Consider the following 25,000-nt stretch of genomic DNA (forward strand, 5'->3'; position numbering starts at 1 on the left):
AAATAACCCCGGTGCGAGAACACCTGTGCTAAAGTGTCTGTTGTGTGGGACAATGTGGTCGTCTTGCAGGGCTTATCTTCTAGGTAAATATAGACTTCTTATGCCTCTCACTTAACTCATAACCCATGTGGACAGCAACACTGTGTTCATGAAGCACAAGCTAGAAAGGTCCATCGATTTAGTTACTCCTACTAGTAAATTAGCACTACCTCAGACAGCGGGCTGTGAATATAGAGACAGAGCCAAGCCGGTGGTAACTGTGCCAGCGCTTGTTGATTTGTGGGACTTTGTGGCGGTTACAACTTTATATTCCATCGTTCTTCCAAGACCATAAGACGATTGAAAGGGTGCAGACGTCTGCCAAGTCCGTTTCCATAAGGGGAAAATAATGCAAGCATCCGTCGCATGATTCGGATTCGCTCCAAAATTGATTGGGTTCTTCCTTCCTGTCCACGCTGCACCCGTCCACCAAGTTCCATGAACATCAAGGGCAGTCTTTCCTTACAGTACATATAAATGGATCTACCAATAAGTGGTCTAATTCTCACTGATGCCTGTGTTGTTCGCTGGGATCCACAGTATTTCTGTGTTGTGGTCGTGTCCCTTCTTGCCTTTCTAATGAGTCTTTTATACCTTCATTAGAGCGCTGACAGCAGAGCGATGACAGGAAACAGGGAGCGAGATGACAAGTAGACCTAACCAATTTAGAGGAATGTAATTGGGTGATACTACCAAAATAACACTGTAAAGCAGCTTACAGGTATAAGATGCTTTTGTCTGGTGCACAAGTTCTCGGATATGTTTCAGAAGGTTTAACCTTGTTTCTCTTGTTTGCTGTCTCTTCCCAGGACAATGAAAGCAGTAAAGGCTGCTCGGTGTACTCGTACCGGACTAACTCTACCTCTCCACACAAGCCAGAGGAGTGTTCCAGGGATCGCGGGGATCCAATGATCAGCCTCGCCTTCGGGACGCCGGAGCGCCGCAAAGGAAGCCTGGCAGACGTGGTGGACACACTGAAACAGAAGAAACTCGTGGAGCTGACCAAGACAGAACAAGACGGTGAGCCAACCCCCCCCCCACATACACACACGCAAGATCCAAGACAAACTTGTCCTGGTTGAATGTTGAATTTTGGTTCTTCAGGGCTCCGCGAGAAAATACATTTTATTTGCTGATATGGCGGAAAAATGATAGAAACCCATATAATCCTTAAACTCAGCTTCTAACCCTGGAGAGCGTTTAACCACGTGATTGTTTAATCGACGCTGTTGTCGCTCATTTGCTCTCCACTTACACACGAAGCGAGAACAGCCTACCTGTATTTTGTTTTTCTGAGCACATCCTCTCCAGAGGATCTTTGAACATCTGAAATTACACCTGACAGATCCTTTGCTCGTTAGATCACAATATCAATCAGTGAAAACACAGGTTTCCCTTTCTCCCCCGCTCCTCTGATCTACACCACTAGCACAGGAAAGCGCTGGAGTCTCCCAGCATGCCTCTGCATGCCCCGACTCACCCCACAGCAAGCCAGATCTAAAACCACCTAACACCCCTCTTTACTGTTATGTGCACATAGTAATCATGATGATATCAGAGGAGCGCTTTATCTCTCTCATTTAAAGGTTTTACTTTGTTATTGATACAGTAAAGTGGGCCAGAATGGGACAGCCAGAGGCGGAATACAGTGCAGTGTCTTTAGTTGAAAGACAGGTAGCTTTGCCTCTTATCTACAGTGCGGTAACTGGTTTGAAAGGAACAACTCGTGTGTGTGTGTGTGTGTGTGTGTGTGTGTGTTCCAAAGTGTTATGACATCTTCCTGTCAAATCAAAGGGGATGTGAGTGGAAGGAAATGCTGGGGGGACAACTTTAAGTGTGTCTTCTTTTCATGTAAAACTTTCTTATTCTTTCCCATCCAACGACTCACCGGCCTCGACTCTGCTGAGCTTCTGAATCTGATGCTTTTCAACCTTGTGGACGTTTTTTTGCATTCAGTCAGTTCATAACAAATGCTCCTGCTTGCTCTAAAATGCGATGCACGCTGTACGTGTCATAGTTTGAACAAAGGTGGTCAATAACATTTTTTCTACGCTTGATATCCTTTGTGATCACGTGACTCTTGGCTTCTTTTATGTGTTGTGTGTTGTTGTATAGCATTCATTACAAAAGCACTGACACAAAGAAACCATCATGTTGAATCTGAGGTTCGCTGCAGACAAACAGCTCTGCAGTGATTTTCATCAGCAGCACCACGGCTCTTTTGTAAAGATGACTCAGATTTCCTGCACATTTTTCCTCTTCTTTGGAGAGAAAAGAAAAAGGAAAAACTACAGCTTGCGATCGAGTCCGGCTCTTCCTTTGATCATTAGTGGAGCTACTATCCCCGATGACTAGTGGCATCGATCAAAGCCACAAACAAACAAGACAAACATATGCAACATAACCAGGCACACTGAATCATACGGTGCGAGCATGAATAATAACTCTGGGCCTTGGAGATGCATTGTAAAAAATGTCTTTCATGCACTGAGTCTAATGTCTACACTGGCAGCTTCAGTTGAAATGAGAGGAGGTGATCAATAGATGGCTGAATGCTTCATTAAATGAGTTGTCCTTCAAACTGTTGAGCTCCACACCTTATTTCTATTTCTCATTTGTTGAAATAATGCTGCTTTATTTCATAACGTTCTCTCCTTCACAATATAACGATGGGACTTCTCTTTCTGTCCGGCAACCGTCATCGCATCCTGATTAAAAGCTTTTTGTTTTGTGCGTTAAAAATTCAAAATGCATAGGATGTCAGATATTTTTGTTTTGTTAAAGATGCAATGCAGACAGGAGTGCAAGGCCAACCTGGTAAACAGGCTTGTATACGGATCACAGATGATGGATCACAGAAAGCTCCACGGGTTTATTTTTACGTTTACTTTATCTTTCCTCCTGACTCTTCAGTGGCACATCTTCACTTTGACTGACACTTAAAACACGGTTTGTTCAGAATCCTCTCACAGAACGACCGGACTTGATCATCGACACTCAAATGGCAAGCACATTAAAGCCTGAACAATGCCGTCTCTCGCCTCGTCCTCCACCTCCCGCTGAAAAGAGTTCAGTCAGCTGAGCTCTCCCAGGTTAGATTGGCTGTATGATCAAATGGAACAGAGCCTATTAGCCACTGAGCGATCACTTAGCCTAACATGGCTGGCCCCTCTGTGCACTGTAGCCCTGAGCTAAAGTGGGATGATGTCGTTGTTAGCCTTCGCGCTGCGCTCACCCCCTGTCGGCATGCTGTTAGCTGTCCACTACTCAGAGGAGCCTTAAGTGCCTTTGACAGTTCTAATGAATAGACATGGCCTCGCTTTGCAATGTGGGAGATTTTTTTTTTTTTCACCCAACTGCCGCCTCAGCTTTTAAAGGCTTTATCAAGAAGTCTTTAAGAGTTTGTCAGCTAGCTGTATTATCGCACAGCTGGTTACTGCAAATACGTCTTTTCTGCCTGGACTTTCACAACATGGGTGAAGGTCCAATGTTTTCTTGGCAATCTTGCATTTATGTTGAGTTGCGCCTGCATCGTGTGAAGCCACAAAGACTGATTGCACAAAAGGCTTTTTCTATACTGTTAAAGCACTCAGTACTTATTAAACGGGTAGGCTGGTTATTGAATTAAATGTGCAAGGCCAGCATGAGGGAACATCAGAAGAAAACATGTGGGCACCAGACATGCTGTGGAAAGGAAACGCTCCATCCTCTGAGAGAGGATGGGAACTCAAAAGCCTGTAATAAACAGAGAAATCATCCAAACAATGAGTCGTCTCTTAACGTTGATGGGCGCCTCGTTAGCGATCATTAATCTGAATTCACCTTGTCTCCTTGAGCCTTCAATACAAAGAGAGAGAAACAGTTAGGAGTGGACGCATTTATCCGAATGCCAAACCAAAGCATTCTGGGATGTCGCCTGATGGACTTTAAACCCTGTGAAGTGTGCAATCAAGCTCCCTCAGTTTTGATGACTGAATTATCATTATCTGTATTGTTGTGCCTCCCGGGGGCCGACCCGCTGTTAACGGGGGCCTGGCATGGGCACGGTGCCCTTGTGCCAACTTAGTCAGCCATATAATGTGCCCAGCGTAGCCTTGGCGCCTGGCAAACACTAAACATCGCTCTAATCCCTGTTTACGCCCGAGCCCGCATGAATCACCGTACGATTCCTGTGTTTCATTTTGCAAATGAGATCGGGTTCATTCATCGCTACGCTGTCCGGCTTCGGACACCTGTGTCAAAATTATGATTTCAACTCAGGAGAGGTCTTCTCCTGCGGATGATATAAGCCATCAGCTGTTGTCTGAGATGAAAGCATGACAGTGTACAGCTCACAGATCTGACGGGACATTGCTCTCTCATGTTTTTTCATGATTGCTGAACATTCACAGTGTTGACAGGCAGTCAGAGACTATTTCCAAGTTACCCTTCAGTCAAGATGAAGAAATCTGTGCACAATATAAAAGAAAATGGATTTAATCCATTGCAATACAACCACAGCTCTCTTTATATTTACAATCTCTTATAGATCCCAAAACACACAAGAGTTAAACGCAGATTTAGTTGCTACCAATGATACTGTTTCAGATTTGTGAACGCCACCATCTGCCCTTCCCATCATATGGAAATAGGCAACTTGACAACTTCCAATCTGGCATTAGTGGCAACACGATGTGACCGAACCTGCAAACATATTTTTATGATAAAAAAAAATGGGGTCCAATGCGTTTTCACAAAGACGCCTTGAGTCAAACTGTAAATTGCATCACAATCATTATACAGTGTGTGAATCTGTATCCTTCACACCAGCACTGTCTTGCGACCTCTTGCAGCTTCTTGTGTAGCAGCAGTTTACGAGCCTTGTCCTTGCTCTGTGTGTTTAAGCCTGTGTTGTCCAGTTTGAAGGAGTCTGCACTGTGTCTTGAGTTGAGGCCGGGCCAGAGCTAGGCACCCAATCACCCTTTTTAATGCCTTCCACAGCTGGAGGAGGAGGTCAGAGCGAGGCCAAGCCTTCCTCTAACCCCGCTTCTCTGTGACAATAAAGACATTCTGGCAGGCTTTGCTTTGTTCTCTCTCGCTGCTGAAAGCCTGTTTCAACATCTCCGCTGTTACCGCCACTCAAACTGTGGAAACTATGTCCTGTTCCGGAGGGGGTCTGGTTTGTTGGCGGGTCTGGAGTGATGTGTAATCATGTGCAGCCTCGACAAGTGTACCTCCTGGTCTTCGGCATCAACACCTGCGCTGCACATGTTCATTGACGCCTCACCTGAAATAAAACATTAGCCGTGAGATTCCTTTTGTTGCAGGGAAGCAAATGGATCTTTCTTCACAATTAGCAGCTTATCTACCAGCGGGGGCCTGTCACTAACACACTTTGAAGGTTAAATCATCTGTAGGCTTTTTCAACTAAGCCGCAAATGAAGCTACAGTGCATGACCAAACTTCGAACTTAAGCAAACCCCGTGAGCCCTGTTTGCCTGCCTGACCTGTTTGTGTGTATGCGAGGGCTTATGGATTCATACACTCAGGTGGAAGTAGTTGTGATGACAGCTTAACAGGCGAGTGGGGGCGGCCCCGAGAGTTAATCTTATTGGCTAATTAACAAGGTCTTGGCTCTGGCACTATGTTTGCCTTCCTCTATGGGATTGGCAGCTTGAGCTGTAATTGTGTGCAGGTATGGGCTTTGTCTTTGTGTGTGTGTGTGTGTGTGTGTGTGTGTGTGTGTAAATTAGCGCCCCAATTTGCCATATCAGGAACCCCAGCGCAGCACTGTGTGTTAAAAGGCCGTGAAAGTTCCTTTTTAAAATCTGGAACTTTTCATCTGCCTTTGTACATCCCTGCGTTTGGTGGTCAGTGCTGCTCTCCTCGGCTCTGCCAACAGGCCGACTCCCCCCGGACTTCTTGTGGTCGGTTTCAATCTCTTCCTTTGTAATTGATAGGGATCTCTTTACTAATGATCAGCCACAGCCTCTGGGTCTTGACTACAAATACAGTCAGTGGGATATGCCTGGTAGCCCTCCCCTGCTCACTTTGGCTTCAGGCCAGCCAGCATATGGTACGGCAATGGGGTTTGCCGGAAGAGTTTTGAATGTCGTCCAAAAGAATCAGATTAAATGGTGATTTGATCAGGTCCTCCTTTCGCTTAAATGTCAAATTGTTCACCTGATGATTTAGCATCTGGAGACGTGATATAGCTGTAATAAAAAAACAAAAAACAAGATACTGCCTGTGCCAAGACAGACCGTGTTTGAAGCCAGTGGAGCGTGTTCGACACGACTCTTCAAAGATGTGGACTGTGATGATTGTCTCTATTGAACCGTCACACACATGGCTTTCATATACAGTACGCTGCATCTCTAATTAAGTTGTCCCCAAGAAAAGATAAACATCTGCCAGAGTTGGTTAAAAACATTCAGTTGTTTACAACATAACATTTTTGAGATTTTCTAGTAATTAGAATTTTAGAATTGAGTTATTTTTTTTTTATAGGAATAAGATTAGCAGCACACGCGCAAACACCCAGTTTCACTCCAAACTGTGTTGAACATTGTCATCCGGACGCAGGAAACACTGCAACATTTGGATGTGTGGAAAATCAGTTCTATACCCTTTTCCCTAAACATCTGGATATTTTTTAAAGAATAAAAATGATTTCAAAAGGAGGTCAGTTACGAAAAGCTGCATTGTCCCGTTCCAGCTGAAGGCTGACTCTGACTCAATGTTTTCTTCTTCTTCTTTAATCTTATGGACATGCCAGTCCTCAAAGTACATGAGGCGTGCACGGTAACAGTGTCTGATGACAGCTCCTCACAGATGTTTTAAAGAGCATCTTATTCTCACGTCATCCTGCCTACATGTCTGATATTGAATGTCGACAAAGAGGGCGGCCATGTTGGATCCACTTTCCTTTTTTCTTCTTTGGTCAGCTGTGGAACGGTTTTGGACTCGGCCCAGACTCTGTACCGCCCCCCCCCTTTGCTGATATTTGGCTCCATGATCCCCCCATCTCTCCTCCGTGACCTAAACCACAGAATCCGCCCACATCAGCTCCCCTGAGGGCACGACCCAATACAACGCTTCTATTGTGTCTGAACCACACATCGCGCTGTGTGAATGTCTGTGTGTGTGTGTGTGTGTGTGTGTGTGTGCTAAGTAGGGTAGGGTTTCATATATCATGCCTAAAGTGGAACCAGAAGCTCGGGTCTTGAACTGATGTTTTGGAAGCGTGCGTTTGACAAAGAAGCAATTTTGCTCCTGGACGTCAGTTTATTCAAGTTCCAGTTGTTTTGTAGAATCTAAAACTCCACCGATAACTTAATAGTGTGTGCAAGTTAATTAATTTAACTCTTTTCTTTTGCATTGTCTCATTATTACAAATAACAACACAGTTTTGTTCCATTCAATCTAAATACAAGGATTTCATAAAATGGATTCTCTGAATTAAAAACCTCACAAAACTTTGTTCTTTAATTTCTATTCATATACAAACCATTTACATTTACTTAAAAATGAAACCCTGAAAAGGCTAAAGGAGAGATAAAATATGAAAGCACTGTCATTAACAAGTGAATAGATGTTTTACTTTACATTTTAAATTAATTAAATTACCAAAGGACCCTCCAAAGTGACCTTGCTGCTGCTGCTGCGGTGCATCATATGCCTTCTAAGCTCTTCACGCGCTCTTGCTTGATTGTTCTTCACCCCTTCACACAAAGATCTGACATGGAGAAGTTGGAAAATATCTGAGAAATGTTCTTTCATTCCTCCTTAAAATGAGCGATAGTAGAAATAAGATGTGCCATCTGTCCAAGTGTTGCCAAAGGTCTTGACTTATTTAGAGCATCAGACTTGATTCCTTTTCGTTCCTTTGCTTGGTGGACAAACACGGTTTCCTAACATTGACACCGTCAGACTGCAGGAGTGGTATCAGTGCTGTAGTGCAGGACAGGCCCGAGCTCTCCGGCTGCACAACAGGGATCAGCAGCCGGGCTTTTCGAGTATTAAGCTCACACCTTCAGTAGAAACATTATCCTGTTTTTAAATTCAAGCCTGCAGGGTTTGAATCTTTGGCAGTGTGGCCACCTTACTGTATAACACATGAAGTACTTTACTTTGTGAGTATTTTTAGCATGGGGGGGGGGGCCCTAGAGAGAATCAAATCCCCCCCCAAGGCAAAGCAGGGGTCTGACTCTCTAAGCTGCAGGTGACGTACAAATATAGTATTTAATTTTTAAAGGTCAAAGGTCAGAACGAGAGTTTAGTCAGCTGTCAAAACAAGAGAGCAAAATGCTGAAATATTTAATTTTCTAACTAATTCTTAAATTGTTTGTTTATTGCTTCTATTGTGATTAAACTTTAGATGGATGCATGTTGTTTTTTCAGAAATGAAGAATTAACATTTATTCTGTAGAGCACATTATAAATGAACATGTTCTAAACAATATTTTGAACATTTCATACCAACTGAAGTTACCCATATATGCTTTTAGATGCTTTTAGGCAAACATGCAATAGATATGTTAATTGTATTAACTCACTCCAACATGAAGACAATAGGACATTTTATTCACATATTATTTGCTTAGGTTTGAACAATAATGCACTGCTTCCAACTTCTCCAATGTGGATAATAGTTGTTTTTCTTATCTTCCTATGATAGTAAACTGAATGTCTCTGAGTGTCCGACTGTTAGCCTGACAAAACAAACAATGTAAAGACAATATTTAACCAGTAACCAAGAAAATAATCAGCAGAATAATTGATAATTAAAAGGAATGTGCAGAAATAGCAGCTAAACTTACTTTTTTTATAACATATTCTTAATTGTAAGGAATGTTTTGTTTTATCTATTCTTATAAAACTTAATTTATATATTTTTTATAATTTTTTAAAAGTTTATTCCAGTATTAATCCACCTGGATTAGAGCTTCAGTTCAACATCAGAATTGTGGTTTCAGTGCAGTAAAGCTAACATGTGGCTCCTACAGGTGGTCTGCTCTGTTGGAGGAGGATGGGCATATCAATGGGCAGCGAAAGCAAAAGAATGTGCGTGTGTGTGTGTGTGCATGTGTGTGTGTGTATATGAAGGGGGTGATGTATGAGAAGAGAGCTACTATCTCTCAGAAACCCCCCCTCCCACCCCCCAAGCCAAGAGGGCCGGCTGCTTTCTCAGGCCATGTTCTGTGACAAGAGAGTCTGGGTGTCATCTGACAGATGAAAATAGTGTGTGTGAAATGGACACCGTGCTAACACGCAGCCGGGCTAACCACTCTGCAGTTTAATGGTTTTACAACACCGAGCGAGCGGCGATCGGACCTTGAAAGTGTGTGTTTGTGTTTTATAAAGTCTCTGTGCAATTAAACGTCTCAGCAGCGCACCGACATTCTTTAATCAGCGTGTGTGGCGTGCATGTGTGTTCAAGTGCTTCGGAGTGTGTTCCCATAATCACCGTGTGTGTGTGTGTGTGCGCGCGTTCGTCTGTGCGTATTTCTTTCCTCCTCTTGGCTGGCCTGTCTCCTCATGTTTGGACATATGTTGAGTTTTATTTCACTGAGACATCAATCCTGCTGGCCAGCTGTTAGGACAGCTGCTCTCTCTGTGCCTCTCTCGCTGTATTCACTCCGTCAGTCGCTCGCTCTATCTCTCTATCTGTCTGTTTCCGTCGGTCTGCCTCCTTTTTTTTACTTTAATATCTTTACTCTTCCTGTCGTTGTTTATGTTGGTGTCTGTATTTGTGCTTTATCCTGTCCTACCTTTCTTGCCTCTCTCTGAGGCTGTGGGGTCTGCAGCTGAAGTCACACCACTGACATAAATTTGGAAGTGCAAAGTATAGCTGTCAGCTTCCATTTACTCACGTTCAGTCGTGAAGTTAAGACACAAAATGGTTTTTTTTCAAGCCCTGGGTGTGTTACGCAAACATCAGGCACCCTCTAAAATATCGGCCTTTGTTATTTCTAACATTAACTAATTTTTCAGATTAATGTTCTCTTCTCTTTACGTTGGCGTTTTGACTGCAGACTTAGGAGTTCCTGAGCTTTGGCAACTGCACGTTGTGTGTGAGAGAAAGCGAAACAGACTCTGTGTTTCCATCCAAACGTCAAGAGAATTATAAAGGAGCTTTTGAAATGTCATCAAATGTAAAATGAGAATTAAATATACTTCTATAAAGCAAACAAACTGACGTCTCGAATGTAGACCCAATGCATGTCAGAAAACAAATGGAAAGTTTCTCTCAAGAAGTGTTATCGATCTGTGTATTTAAGTTATGGGCAGATTTCACACCTTCACATCAAGTCAAGCACAGAAAAACAAATCCAGCTAATGATCGTACGTCCACAATACAGACTTAAATAAATACATAGCATGTATGATATTTCACAGAAGGTTTGATGACATTTACTTGACGTTTCTGGACATTTTACAGCGATATTATACTAGATGACAGACAGCTGGAGAACTTTCAAGGCTTAGGTGAACATTAAACTTTTCCTGTTCAATCGTATGATCAAAACATTGGCAGATAATATCAGATTCTTTGATAACAAGTCAAATATTAAAGCGTGTCTACACAAAAACGTGAGGAGAGAAGTTAAAGGAGCAGTTTGAGAATTTAGAGGAACTTATTCTCTTTGTCGTCACTCCGACTAGCCAACCAGCAAAACTCCAGAAAGTCACCGGCCAAGAAATAGTTCCAGCATGTAAGTTCTCGTGAAATCCACAAATTATAGTTCAGATTTAGGTTTATGTGTGGATTAAATCATCAGAATATAATGTTTTAGTTAGCGAGCTTTAGAGGTGCTAGTAGGCAGATGTCTTTTTACTTTAGCCAGAGCCATGCTAGCTGTTTCCCCTCACCTCCAGTCTTTATGCTAAGCTACTCGCCTGCTGGCTCTCGCTTCATATTTAACGTGAAAACATGACAGCGGTAACCCTAACCCTCACCCTAACCCTAACCCTAATATATTTAACCCCTAAATCCCAAACATTTTGCTAAATACAATTAGTTACCTAGCTTAAAATATGTTTGGCGCAGTGCTAACAGATAATGATAGGCAACGATTCAGCTCTTTTTAAAACACTTTCAAATTCAAATTCAGGGTCAAATGTGGATGAATTTGGTAATTATGGTGACGAATGATACGCCTTTTTGGATTTGCTACAACTGGGATTTGCACGTTTATGTTTATAGTAGTATTCAGAGCCTTCAGCGATACCAAACTGGCAGCATAAAAAACACGATTTGCTAAGATAAGTAAAAGAATTGGCCTAAAAGGTAACACTTAGATTACCCAGTAGACTCCTCTGTTTCTACATTGCGAAACATCGAGGATATAATTGAAAGAAATGGGAATATATTCCCACTGTGCTCTATTAAGGACATTTTTATTGAAAAGTTCATTCCATGAGAAACTTTTAAACACGTGGAAACAGAGAATAAAAGACAGAACGAGGGGAAAAGACTGAGTCTGAGTGGAAGCCTGTGGCACACTGTGTTGTTCTTGGCAGTGGCTGTTTGGGAGTGTTGATGCTTGCCTGCGACGCATGCACAGTAACACACAGAGTATCACACACACACACACACACACACGGTAACACACACAGTGAGTTGCCTGTGGCTCGTGTAAAACACCCAAAACACTGTCTTGGCAGGTTGGCGCGAGGACAGGTGATAAAAGTGTGTTTACCCTAAACACTCGCCGGCTCGCTGGCTGCCTCCGCGCTGATTTACTACGACTCTCTCTCTTTATCCATTTCTTATCTCCTTCACTCATTTTACTGCTCCCTTGTCCCGTCTCTCTGTCTCTCCTCCCTGTTTCTCCCTGCTGGTGTGGAAACCGTCTGTTTTACAACCAATTAGAAACCCTGATCTCAGGGCCAAGGGTTAGAACAAGTATCACGTCCAACACAACAGTTTAAAAGAATAGAAATAAAACACTTTGTGCCCTCAGTACACACATATCAGTACACTTACTTACTCCTTTTATCTCCCTACTTCCACACATAATCTGTCTCTCTCATCCTTCCATTCAAGCTCATACAACTCTGTACTTACAGAAGACGAACAAGCATCCTCACCTTCCCCTGTTGTCGTCCTTCTCTCCTCACCCCCTTCATCTCCCCTCTCCCTCCTCTTCAAACCATCCATCTTTTGCATTTCCCCTCTACTTGATAAAGTAATCGGTGTTCGGACAGCAAGGAATTTTTATCCACCCTTCAATCTAAACACCACTTGATCCCTGACTCGGTCTCAGGGACAGATAGAGAGCCATCTAGGGTAAAACATCTCCGTCTCATCCTCACACATTCCTGTCTTCTTCTCTCTCCACATACACCTCACCCACTTGTCTCTGTGTCTGATCTGTTTATCTGTACGGGGGGTATAAATTGTGCATCAGAGTACACACACGGTTGACGTACGCAGATGTATCGTGGAGTTACAGGTTGTATTTTCCTCCCTAAGTGCTCCCATACATTTCACTCCCTAATTTTGTTTTATAAATGGCTCGCTGAACGAGAGCACATCGCCGTCTTTCGGTCTTGTGATGAGAGAATCCTGACCCTAGCCTCCAGTTTTCCTCGTTTACCGGCTGTAAATATCAACCAAATATACACAAACACATCTCCAGTTGTGTCCAATGAATCTTTGAAAGATTGGGTGGATTCCATCGTCCTGAGGGTGGGGAAATTGTATTAATTACCTTATTTTGCTGCAATGTGGGCCATCTGTCTGGAAATACCCGTGGTTCTTTCCCAATGGAAATCACCATTATTACTGTAGTTTTAAAGTTGTTTCTTTGTCCCCCCTTTGTTTACATTGATCCCATGTGATCTGGCGGCTGCATTAGCTTATTTACAACAATCATAATCCCACTGTAAACATGCAAGGCTTTAATGGACTCAACAAGGAAGTTGTACACGGCCGGCGGACGGCATCTCTTGACCACACAATGGGCCCATACGTAGAAACTAAACATTAAGCCATTCACAATAGGCCATGTGCCCTTATGAATGCCTGTAGCGCCTTTTGTCAGGATAAAGGCTCCACAAATGAGCTATTGTCTGACTTAACCATTCTAAATCAGGCAAGCCCTCAGGCGCATGTTTTCCACACAGCGCCCAAGAATGTCTCCTTTTTCTGTGTGTGTGTGTGTGTGTGAGAGTTTCTGACGTCCTTGGTGACTGAGTCTTGGGCATGGGGCCCTGCGTGACCGTGACACCATCTGTGGAAGCGTCCGCTGGCACGAAAACCAAAGAATACACACAAACTCGGGCAGATGAAGGAGTGTGTGGACATTACAGTACAGTGTGTCTCACGCAGGTATTGCGTACCTGAAAGACGTATTAACGGTGAATAAGAACACAGTAGTAGAAGGAAAAGTGTTGGTCACACGGAGGAACGGCTCCTGTCATTCTTATCTTTTTATATATACATATACAGTTTGCATTCAAGCAGAAGTTGAATGTTGTAGCTGGTTGAGATGGAGCTTATCCCTCTGATGAAGAATAGAAAAGTTCCCATTGTGTAAGTGGAGTTCACAACAGGACACCAATTGAACAGATGAGACCTTATGAATCTTATGGGACCACGTGTCTCTGATGTCTGTTATCCCGAGGCTACGAGACACATTGTGAGACTAAAACCTCGTCTCAGAACAATGCACACATTCTTTTTATCTGACATGTTTCCTTGTCCTCCTTATTTTACATATTTAGGTTATTTTCTCTCTTGTCCTTCCCCCCCTGTCCTGGGGGACACTGCATATATCTGTACACAGTTTTATCAGGTGGTACATGCATCGTTTTTGAAAGTGCAACCACAAAATCTGTCATCTTGGAAAATGACTGTTCTAATGTTGTGCCTTTTATTTTCTGTGTTGTAGAACCGACCTGCATGGAGAGGCTCCTCTCTAAGGAGTGGAAGGAGCGCGTGGACCGCCTGAATGCCAACGAACTGCTGGGGGAGGTCAAGGGTAAGAGCATCCACAAAAAGGCCGGCATCCATATGTACAACTTCAACTAAATCTACGTTCACTTTCACACCCACAAGCGGCGACATGTCAAGGTTTGCCTCACTGTGGCCTTCTGCACAGGTGGCACAACAATGCATGCTGCAGGTGGGCTGGTAGAGAGAAGAGGAGCGGCGCAACAAAGAGAAAGAAAGAAAAAGAGCAATATTTTTACCATAACTCGTATATTTCTTGTTATAGAATAGGCAAATAGTATGTGCACAAGAAAGAAACACCGTTCACGGGTGAGAAGACGGTCAAACATGCTGTAATTCTATATTCCACGTGTATACTTTCAGCATGTTTCTGCATATGAAAGCAGAAGAGTAATTGGTCTGCAGACCTACCTGTCACCGCAGAAAGAGCAGAGTTAGACATTACAGGTTGGAACTGTAACTGTGATGAAAGGGTGCGTATGAAAAGCACATTCATGAAGCCATAAATTGCACCACGGTAAACGTTTCCTCGTCCTGCTCTGGTATTCACAAGTGAAAGTCGCAGCATTGTGGAGAAATGTAGAAATGTCACTCAGGGTCTGCAGGAGGAGGGGAAGCAACGGAGGCGTTTTTAACAATTTGACCAAAAGCGAAGGTGTTTCCTGTCGTACGCTCGCCACTTCTGACGATATACTTTGATTAAGGATTAGAACATTTCTAATTGATGCTGGTGGAGAACTGATGCATGATTTCAGTACAGAGAATTCTGTTTGTGTGCCGTAACATTAGTCGCTAACGGCTCCGCAGAGTAACTCCTCTCAGAGACAGGAACCGTTTGTGATCGCGCCCGTTGAAATGGAAAACATTTCCTCTGTGGAAAGTGGAAAAAAGGGACGGCGAGGAGCCTTCTACAGCAGAACAGCATCGACTTTCTCTCGAAGAGATCTGACTCTCTCTCTCTCTTCATACTAACACCATCCACACACACTGTTTATACACACACACACACACACACACACACACACACACACACACACACACACACACACTCATACTTAAAACACTTTTTTGCAAAGCATCACTTGGCATCTGTTCCATAAACAGAATCTACATGATCGCTCATCGCGAGACATTAATGTGCCAGATTTGAAGAAAAGTTGAAAGACCGGGGAAAAAAAAGACGAGTAGGTTGTTGAACTTTTAAGTAGAAAATGCATTTTTATCTAAAAGTCAGTGTTTATACTTGTAGAATATCTTCTGTTTGGATGATAAGTGGGATATCTGATCTATATTCATGTCAAGTGCTGGATCAATCTCCTCACAGAGCTTTACAGCTTCAAGTTTTTCTTTCTGTTATCAAGTGATAGAATACGCCGTTCAAGGCCGTTCAGTATTTGACTTACATTTTGTGAGCAGTGATTCTGTTGATATCTACGGCTGTAGCTTTTCATTTTCTTGCTTTTGGGACAAACTTCTGTCACTCCTCTTTTTTATGTGTTTTTCCTTCGACAATGGAGCACAGTGTTGATCATCTGATACTCGAAAGTAGTTCAAGGAAACTTTCTTTAGTTCACAGCTTCTGTTAACCACATAACGTGTGGACGGCCCGCCATATGTCATCAGTTTATGACCTAACATAATTGTATTTATTATAATAAAAATACAAAAGAAACACAAAAATATTACAGAAAATGTGTTTGTACTTCCTTTACTTTGGGTCATTACTACTGGCAGGGATAATTGGGTTTATAATAGTTATTTATGGCCAATAAATATTATAATATCTCCAAATGCACAGCTTGTGAACGCCTGGTGTTACTCTTATAAATACTTGTCTAATAAGTTAAGTTTTTGTGACTTTGTTCTGAAATTTGAAGGTGGGCTTGATAACACTTGGTGCTATCTTCCTATTGTGTTTTCCAGCTCTTACCTTCCAGCTGAACCATCTTCAGACATCTTTTTCAACAACAAAACTTCAGACGGAGTGTATTTTCTTCACATGCAGTATATTCAGACCACCATTACTCAGTGCCAGAAGCACTTGGAGTGATTCTTCACTGTTTTGCACAAAGAACAATAAGACAGTTATCTTTTGAATGAGACCAAAATCATGCAGCTGGTGCAAATGGTTGAAGAGCAGCTTTTAATTTACTTTGGGGGTCGTTTGTAGGTATTTTCGGGTAAAGAGGTTAAATATAGCTCATTCATTTTGAATCATTATTTCGTCGGATCATCACCACAGTGCAACATTTTGCTTTATTAAGACTCAACAAAGACTAAAGCAGTATTATTAAAGGTGACACATGTGACTGAGTGCACTTGCTGCCCTGAGCGAAGCCTCTCAGGCACTACATGCTTTCAAGTGCAAGCGAGTGGAAGACCAGAAGCTTAATATCTTAACATAACACTTTGTGTAGGAAACAGCAAATATATTATATAATATAAAACTGTATACTGTAGTTTAGTATCGTGATGAGGAAATGTCACAAACAAGTGACAAATATCCACAAATATCACAGTTACTACAGTAATATTAAACTTTTTAATGGTTATGTTTCGGCACTGGCAGAACCGGGTTAGGATTCGGGTCTGCAGTCACTTGATATTTTTTTTATTAAAAGCACAATCTTTCCTTAACCTTAACAAAAGTGTTGTTGTTGCCCGAATCAAACCGCAGACGGTCATTCTGCTGCATGCTTGTCGTATACTGTACATAAAGTTGGAATGTGCAGTATATCAATGTCTTGTGTGTTAGCTGAAGACACTAATAACAGCATAAATATAGCATGTTCCACTGCATGCATGCACATAAAGGATCACACACACACACACACACACACACACACACACACACACACACACACACACACACACACACACACACACACACACACACACACACACACAGATGTCTCTGTTCGTCCAGCTGCGTCCTGACCAAAGAAACGCTCCGATTGAATTTAAGCGTCAGAGTCTTTTATTTCTCGATGGCCGACATGCAGCCCAGTCGAGCCGACCTGAACACACAACTGTTGCTGTGTGTCTCCTCACACAACAACCTGAACATATTTGTTCGGTCGCAGTTATTTTTAGGGTGAAGAAAACCGATGATATCCTTTTTATTTTTTTACTTGGAACATTCATTAGTGTTCACGAAGGCAATTCAACATGCTTCTAATGTGCAGCTCTCTGTATATACTGTATGTTTTATCAATCTTTACTCAGCCAGGGAAGGTTTGTACGTATTTAAACTTCCTCATAGTTGCACACACACACACACACACACACACACACACACACACACACACACACACACACACACACACACACACACGCACACACACACACATCTGGGAGTGTGCCCAGAATGACTTCACTCTACTACTGCGACCCACTGTGCGGTGAGCTGCAAAAAAAACCCCAAAAACTTCTGCATCAGCTCGTGTTCTGCACATATTATCAAGAGGATGCAGAATTAAAGGAGGACCAGCGACTCTAAATCCTGAAAGATCACAGCTGCTTCCATATACACGTACAGTTTTACGTATAATTTGGGCGTTCGGGTGGAAACATATATGTGTTGCAGCAATCGTCTAAACTGATGATTAAAATAAAAGGATGAAACTTGATAAAACAACTGAAGTCTGCACATATTTGATTAATTTTCCAGCTTCTGTTACTGTCCTGGTGAAAGTTTCCGACCACAGCCAGCAGCATGCACATCTTTAAAACACTTTTTAAAACATTTTCTATGTAGAAAATCAAAAGGCTTAAAACACCAGATGGACACAAAGTGTGTGATTATACTGTCACGTGCAGGAGCTGCTACATTTGGCAGCAATAATCACACTGAAGTTCATATCAGGCATCTTGCAGCCTTTTATGTTGATATGCTGATATATATATGTGTAAGTGAGCTGTTTACAGTAAACCTGAATGTGTTCAGATTAAATGTGGTATCTTTGTACCCAGCTGCCCCCCCGGGGGAGATCGTGACACTTGTTTTGACAAAATGTAGTGACCGTGTTTGTCTTGGTGGCCTGTGGGCTGATGGGAAGTCAAGTGTCAGAGTGTTTGTTGTGGCGTGACACCGATGCGAAGGGTTAGTCATCCAGAGGAATGCTGGGAGTTTGGCGCACAGATGAAACATGATGGTTTGGCAGAAGCCCAAGGAGTCTGGGGCCATCATGAGGTGTGAGCGTATGATGGTTTGTATCATGGCATGTGTGTGTCATAAAGTGTGTGTAGGAGGGGAAGTGTCTGGGACAAGATTGTGTCATATATACATATAATTCAATAATAATAATAATAATAGAAAATGAAATTACTCACACATGTTAGCATGCCACACACTTAAATCACGTAATGCATTTGACATGATTGCCGCTGACCTCAGAACTCCGCGTGTCTCCACACAGAAGTTAATGGCTTTCTGTTTTGGCCGGTGTCCTCAGCAGGTGTTGGGAATAATCCTGATGGATGGAAAACGGAAATGGTCTGTGATGGTTATTGGTGCCAGAAGCGTTGAAGGAACGCAAGACTTTGCGTTGGGAATGCACAACCCGTAATCCATGGATGAATAATGGAGCTGTAATCACAGTCGTTGCTGTTACACAATAGGCTTTACTTTACTGCAAGGAATGTGTGTGTGTGTGTGTGTGTGTGTGTGTGTGTGGTGTGTGCGTGGCAGTGTGTGTGTGTGTGTTTTAATACATGACAGTGCTATAAAATGTTCATCAGTGTTGTAAGACTGAATTGGCCAAAGAGACTTAGGTAGGAGTGAAGAAGGGAGGATAAGAGCAGAGAGGAGGCGATGAAGAGAGGGGAGAGGGGGGAGACGGCAGAAGTTGATGAGAGGAGGAGAGGGAGAGGAGAGAGAGAGAGAGAGAGAGAGAGGCGTGGAAGGAAAGGTGAGGAGAGAGAGAGGAGCGGAGCGGTTAATGAGAAGGAGAGAGAGGAGAGTAGAGGAGGTACTCTTCTTTTCTCTTCTTTTCTCTTCTTTCTTTCTTTTCTCTTTTTCTCTTCCTTCTCTTCTCCTTCTCCTCTTTTCTCTTCTTTTTCTTCTTTTTTTCTTTCTTTCTTTTCTCTCTCTATCTCTTTTCTCTTTCTCTTCTTTCTCTCTCTTTTTCTTGTCTTTCTCTCTTTCTCTTCTCCTTCTTCTCTTTTCGCTTCTTTTCCTTCTTTCTTTTTTTTCTTCTCGCTTTTCTTCTTCTTTTTTTTCTTTCTTGGTTTCTTTTGTTTTTTTCTTTCTTTTCTCCATTCCTTTTTATTTTTCTTTCTTATTTTTTTATTTTTTGTTCGCTTTTCTTCTATTCGTTGTTCTTTCTTTTTCTCCCTTTTTAGTTTCGTTTTCTTCTTCTCTTTCCCCTTTTGTAACGTTTCTATCTTCTAGGGAGAGGAGGAGGAGGGAGGAGAGGAGGGGAGGAGAGAGGGGAGGGGGAGGGAGGGGAGAGGAGGGAGGGCGAGGGGAGGGGGAGGAGAGGGGAGAGGAGAGGAGAGGAGGGGAGAGGAGGGGAGGGGAGAGACCACAGGGAGAATCTGGACTTGGAAGTAGAGTAACTGATGGGGAGGTCTTTTGGGGAAAACCAAAAAAAGAAAGAATGAAAGCATGAAAAAAGAGAGACAAGAAGAGGAGAATGTTGCCTTTGATACAGGGGTGCTGAGGGGTAATTTCTGTGTGTGTGTGTGTGTGTGTGTGTGTGTGTGTGTGTGGGGGGGGGGGGGGGGGGGGGCAGTCTGGGGTACAATAGGGGCCTGACAGGACTACAATGGAGACTCTGTTAGTATGCAGGTAGTGTTGGGGCCACCCTGCAATCTCCCTACATGGCCCCAGGGCAAGACCTTACACACACACACACACACACACACACACACACACACACACACACACGTACAAGAGCAATAACTTCTAAATAAGATAAACTTCAGTGTGGATGTGTAAGTTCATGTTACACACACATACACACACACACGATGTGTGTTTGTACACAGTAAATAAGACACACTGACACAGAAAGTGTTGGCGGAGCTGAGCGTGCAGAACAGAGCGACGAGGTTTCTCAACATTAATGATTAAAGACGAAGGTAACATGGAGGTGATGCTCTGAAGAAGTAAAACGTTGTATATTGTCACTGTCGGTTGAGTCTCTCCAGCGCCTAGTTCCTAATGTTCGCCCTCCTCCCTCACTAAAACCTTACAAGAATGTTTACCTCATAAACCTGACACAAGCCTGTCACAGATACTTCTTTTCAAAGGTTGACTCAAAGTGATTTTATTGTTCTTGGGTGCAGACACTAAGTGATAAACACTGACGGCATGTAGAGACGAGACAGAAGATAATAACTAGTAACATGTAACAAGCCACATGATTTATCATCATTTGGATGTGGGAGGTTCTAAAGTTTGTCAAGTTCATGTTGACCGAACACATTTGATTTGTTACCTCCCACAACACCGACGCTGGTATTGTTTTCACCTGGTGTGTGTGTGTGTGTGTGTGTGTGTGTGTGTGTGTGTGTGTGTGTGTGTGTGTGTGTGTGTGTGTCATCGTGGAAGAAAGGTACGACCACAGAGGAGCGTCTGTGGACTCTGTAGTTCATATTTCTCATGCACCACTTTAACCTTGCAAGATGCAGTCACTGAACTTTACAGGTGTGTAGTTGAAATCAAATAAAGGTCGAGTTTGAAGATGGGTGTGGCCTCTTCTCCACTTTACGCCCCCCCCCCCCCTGGTCCGGTTTGGCATCATGAACTTTGTCCAGACTTCTTAGTGTTGCTTTCTGCTCGTGTAGTTTTGAGACTTTCAAAGTGTGTAATGCTGCGACTAAGTTGGAACAGCCAGTGTTAATACCGTGCTCCAGCCAGTGAGCAACACATGGAAGTGCACATGTATTCATCATCTTCTACCACTAACTATCTCTTCTTTTAAATTCCTGTTTCCACATTCGAAATGATAACCCCTCCTTCTTCTCCGTCTACCTGTCCAGGTACGCCGGAGTCGCTGGAGGAGAAGGAGCACCAACTCTCCACTATGATTGGTCAGCTGATCAGCCTGAGGGAGCAGCTCCTCTCCGCCCATGACGAGCAGAAAAGGATGGCCGCCTCGCAACTGGAGAAGCAGAGACAACAGATGGAGCTGGCCAGACAGCAGCAGGAGCAGGTTAGGAGAGGCTTCACCTAAACATAACCACGTAGCTCCATTAAACATTGTTTAAAGCATTGCTTTTAACGTTTCACAATGTTGAGTAGAGCGGTCATATATGACAACCTGTTCTTTAACTTAGAGTATGTTAATGAAAGTAATGACAGCCTGACAACAAATACTTTCTTAGAATGTGTGTGTGTTTGCGTGTATCTGCATGCATCAGATGCTAATGCATGTGTCTTCAGACAGAGAGCCCGAGCAAAGAGGTGTTTAGACGAGCTGCTCTTTGTTTTCGCTTTACGCCGACGCGTTACTGTAGGTCGACATACGACAAGCTCTGTTTGGACAAGTCCACACCTCCCATCACAACACATTCCACCTTTCACAGCTTCACAAAGGAATGGGGAAGATGGAGAGAGTGAAAAGAAAGACAGATTCCAATATCAGCCAGTCATTTGGCTGTTGAGACTTGATAGGATAATGCCCTACAGACAAACCCTGGGAAATCTGCCTTTAATGAAATATGACATGTGTGCAAATGGGGCGCCGCCTCCCATTCAGCAGCCTGTAATTACATTTCAGAATAAATATACTAAACGACCCCTCAAGAAAAAAGAAACAGGCAGCTGCTTTACTTTTCTGGCGCAGAGTGGGCGGGATCAGAAAGCTGACGTGCTGCCCCTTTAAGGATTGTAACCTCACGCGACTGACCAGTCCACTGGACACTGTAACATCGACTTTGTTTGTTTACTAGACAAACTTACAGCAAAACAACAGCGGAAGAAATGATCTCCTCTGCTGTCGACGAGCGTTGATGGGTGCGTAGGGGGTTCCAGGGGCATGCTGGGTGTTGTTGGTTGGCCTAGTAAACATGTCAATCTCACAGGTTCAGTGTCAGTTATGAGTTTGTTTAAGAAGTCTCCTTAAAGATCTTGATCTTGAATGCAACACGACCATTAACCTGCTGCAGCACACGCTTGCCTTTCTTAATAAAGCATGCGTGCGTTCTCTTCTTCACTCTCTCTCTCAATATTAAAATGCATTAGTTTGTGTTTTAACAGTTTCTTCACATAAAGAAATGACCCAGCAAAAATCTCACCGACGTTTATCAAAATAATAAAAGAGGAAACAACTGTTTAAAGCGCAGCACAGGTCGTCGGTTACAGGTGGTATAGTTTTATCTGCAGGAATCCTGCTGGTTACATGCGGGGGCAGGCCTGTGGCAGATGTAATGGGGTCATTAGTTCTGTGTTCGTGCACACTTTCCTTCAATAATCACATTTTCAACCAGATGTTTGGTTTTATTGAAATAGTAAAGACGATTTATCCCATTAAGAAACAAATGGATTTATTTAAGGCATTATTGTTTTATCAACATTTTCTCTATGTCTCTTTGTGTGTGTGTGTGTGTGTGTGTGTGTGTGTGTGTGTGTGTGTGTGTGTGTGTGCAGATCGCCAGACAGCAGCAGCAGCTCCTGCAGCAGCAGCACAAGATAAACATTCTCCAACAACAGATCCAGGTTAGTAGGCAGACACACCTCCTCTCACACACACACACACACACACACACGCACACACACACATACACACACACACACACACACACACACGCACACACACGCACACACACGCACACACACACACACACACGCACACACACATACACACACACACACACACACACACACACGCACACACACACACGCACACACACTTCTTTGGTTCATTCCTCACATTTTTCCGTTGACCCCTGCCCTCTGCACGCCCACGTTTCTTCTCTGATAATGTTTGGTCTTCTCTCCTCCGTCTCGGGATCTAAGTGTCCATGTTCCTCTCGCTCCATTATTATTGAGTCATGTGTGATTGGAAAACAACAACAACAACGTGAGAGGTTGTGACCTTTTCTTTTTGTGTCATGTCTGCTATTGAGAGGTACGACAGTTACACCACACCAGCCTCACACACACACACACACACACACACACACACACACAACGGTGACCCAGTAATTGCTCTGGTTACGGCCGGATCATTTACTGTTGCATTGATCAGTCAGCGATCGATATCCCAGCATCCTCCAGGCTTCCTCCTACGCTTTCTCGTACTCCGCTTGTCTATTTATCAACATGTGTTTCCTCTCTTCGCCCCGACATGCTCTCCTCTCTCTGTCTGTCTCACTTGAACCTTTTATGTTCCTCTCAGCTCGCGTTACGCCTCCGCTGCTGCTTCTTCTTTCTCTTTACTCTTTTTGCAGCTTTCATAAATGGAGCCCGTGAGAATGACACGCGCAACAAAAACCCATATACGTATATATAAAAGGTTGAGAAGATAAGCAACACTTAGTTATGTCTCCCTCGCTCATCGCTACATCTGTGCCAGCTGATGCAGTGTGTGTATCAACACACACACAGTCACCAACAGATGACCACCAGCTGGGCGCTGGTACATGTGCACGCTGTGTCTTCTAGCCGTGTGGGAAGTCAGCCAGCTTTTATTTCATGGAGTTTTTACATTTTTTTAAGTGGTTGAATTGCTGCTGAATTAAACGGGCTCGTGAGACAATCTGAATTCACTTGCCCCTCGTCCCCCCCGTACCCCCTTTTACCCCCCATCGGCCCCGAGCTTTGGATCTCCCTGTGCTCCGGAGGTGTGATGTAGTTAACGAGAGCTTGTTTTCCCCTCCTCCTCCTCCTCTTCTTCTGCTGCCTTTTATTTTTATTACGAGGCCCCCACCCTTGGATCTTAATAAAGCTCGGATGGGACTTGATTAGGCCTCTGAGCCCCAGGGGAGAGCGAGACCATAAAAACGGGCTCCTGCTCGGATCCTCTCGCACGCTGTGACGCACGGATACTGTGTCATGTTTGGTTTTTGAGGATGAAGGGACGAGCAGAAAATAGCTCTGGAGAGCAACATGTTATCGTGCGGAGCTTCAGAAGCATCTGCTGGAGCTTCAGGTCAAACCTTCCTCTTGTTTCACACTTAGTTTCCATCTTGAATTTAAGTTCAATCGGCTGTTTGGAAAACGTACAGAAGTGAAGACACAGAAACAAAGAATCACTTTTCAGTTATTAGTAAAACAATAGCATTTCTCTGCGAACAGGCCGAGCTTAGGAAGGAGCATATGGTCTATCTGCTGTACAGAGGTTTAGAATTATTATGGCTAAGCTCCAGGGCTTAGTCACTGGAGTAAGGGCTGTTTACGCTGTGTCGGATGTGTGTTGGCTTTAAACACACAGGCAGCGCTGCACCGGTCTGTTTCCACTTATCAAATCCAGACCTGAGCTCCTCTCAGGCCAATGCTCGGAGGAGCTGACCAAATGCTACTGTTTCAGCTGCAGAGAATAGGCCTCAGTGTGGTGAAGCCACTTTTCAGAAGTGCCGCTTGTTGTTCATATCTTAATTTGAAACACTAAATGTTGTCCAGATGGAAGACCGAGAAGAAGTTCCTGCTGGAAAAAGTTGCAACTCCCTGATGTGTTCAACATGCCAGCTGTTGCATCATCACGGCAAATAAAGTTCACCAACCTTCAGCGATTAATTAGCATTAATTTTATGACTCGTTATCGTACAGAACGTTTTATAGACGGGCTTTAAACTGAGCCTTATCTGTGTCTGATTTATGAACGGAGACGATAACACCCCAGTGGGGAGCAGATGTCACATGTCTGTCTCTCATCGTCCTCTTCTGTCCGTGGCTGGTGTCAGTGTGTTTGTCAGTGAGTGGTGCGGGGTTGAAGGGGGGAGCGCACTGTAGTTCAAAGTGACCCAGGTTTCCTGTCATGTGGTTTTAAATGGTGTGGAGAGCCAGCGGGGGATGTCCACGGGTTAAAGAAACGCTTCCGATGGCCCCATTCTGATAGATATGGTTACACA

General features: G+C 43.5%; 1 protein-coding gene across 1 annotated transcript in view; it reads left to right on the forward strand.

Moving 5' to 3' along the window:
* LOC115009283 (transcription factor SOX-6-like) overlaps positions 1-25,000 on the forward strand; it is a 79,616-nt gene that overhangs the window by 18,934 nt on the left and 35,682 nt on the right. The window contains exons 3-6 of the mRNA XM_029433169.1: positions 849-1,059; positions 13,920-14,009; positions 20,969-21,141; positions 22,578-22,646. Of these exons, the coding sequence (XP_029289029.1) occupies positions 849-1,059; positions 13,920-14,009; positions 20,969-21,141; positions 22,578-22,646 (543 nt within the window). The remainder of the gene's footprint in view (positions 1-848; positions 1,060-13,919; positions 14,010-20,968; positions 21,142-22,577; positions 22,647-25,000) is intronic.

The sequence above is a fragment of the Cottoperca gobio genome, chromosome 6 (genome assembly GCF_900634415.1).
Source record: "Cottoperca gobio chromosome 6, fCotGob3.1, whole genome shotgun sequence".
In the NCBI taxonomy this organism is placed as follows: Eukaryota; Metazoa; Chordata; class Actinopteri; order Perciformes; family Bovichtidae; genus Cottoperca; species Cottoperca gobio.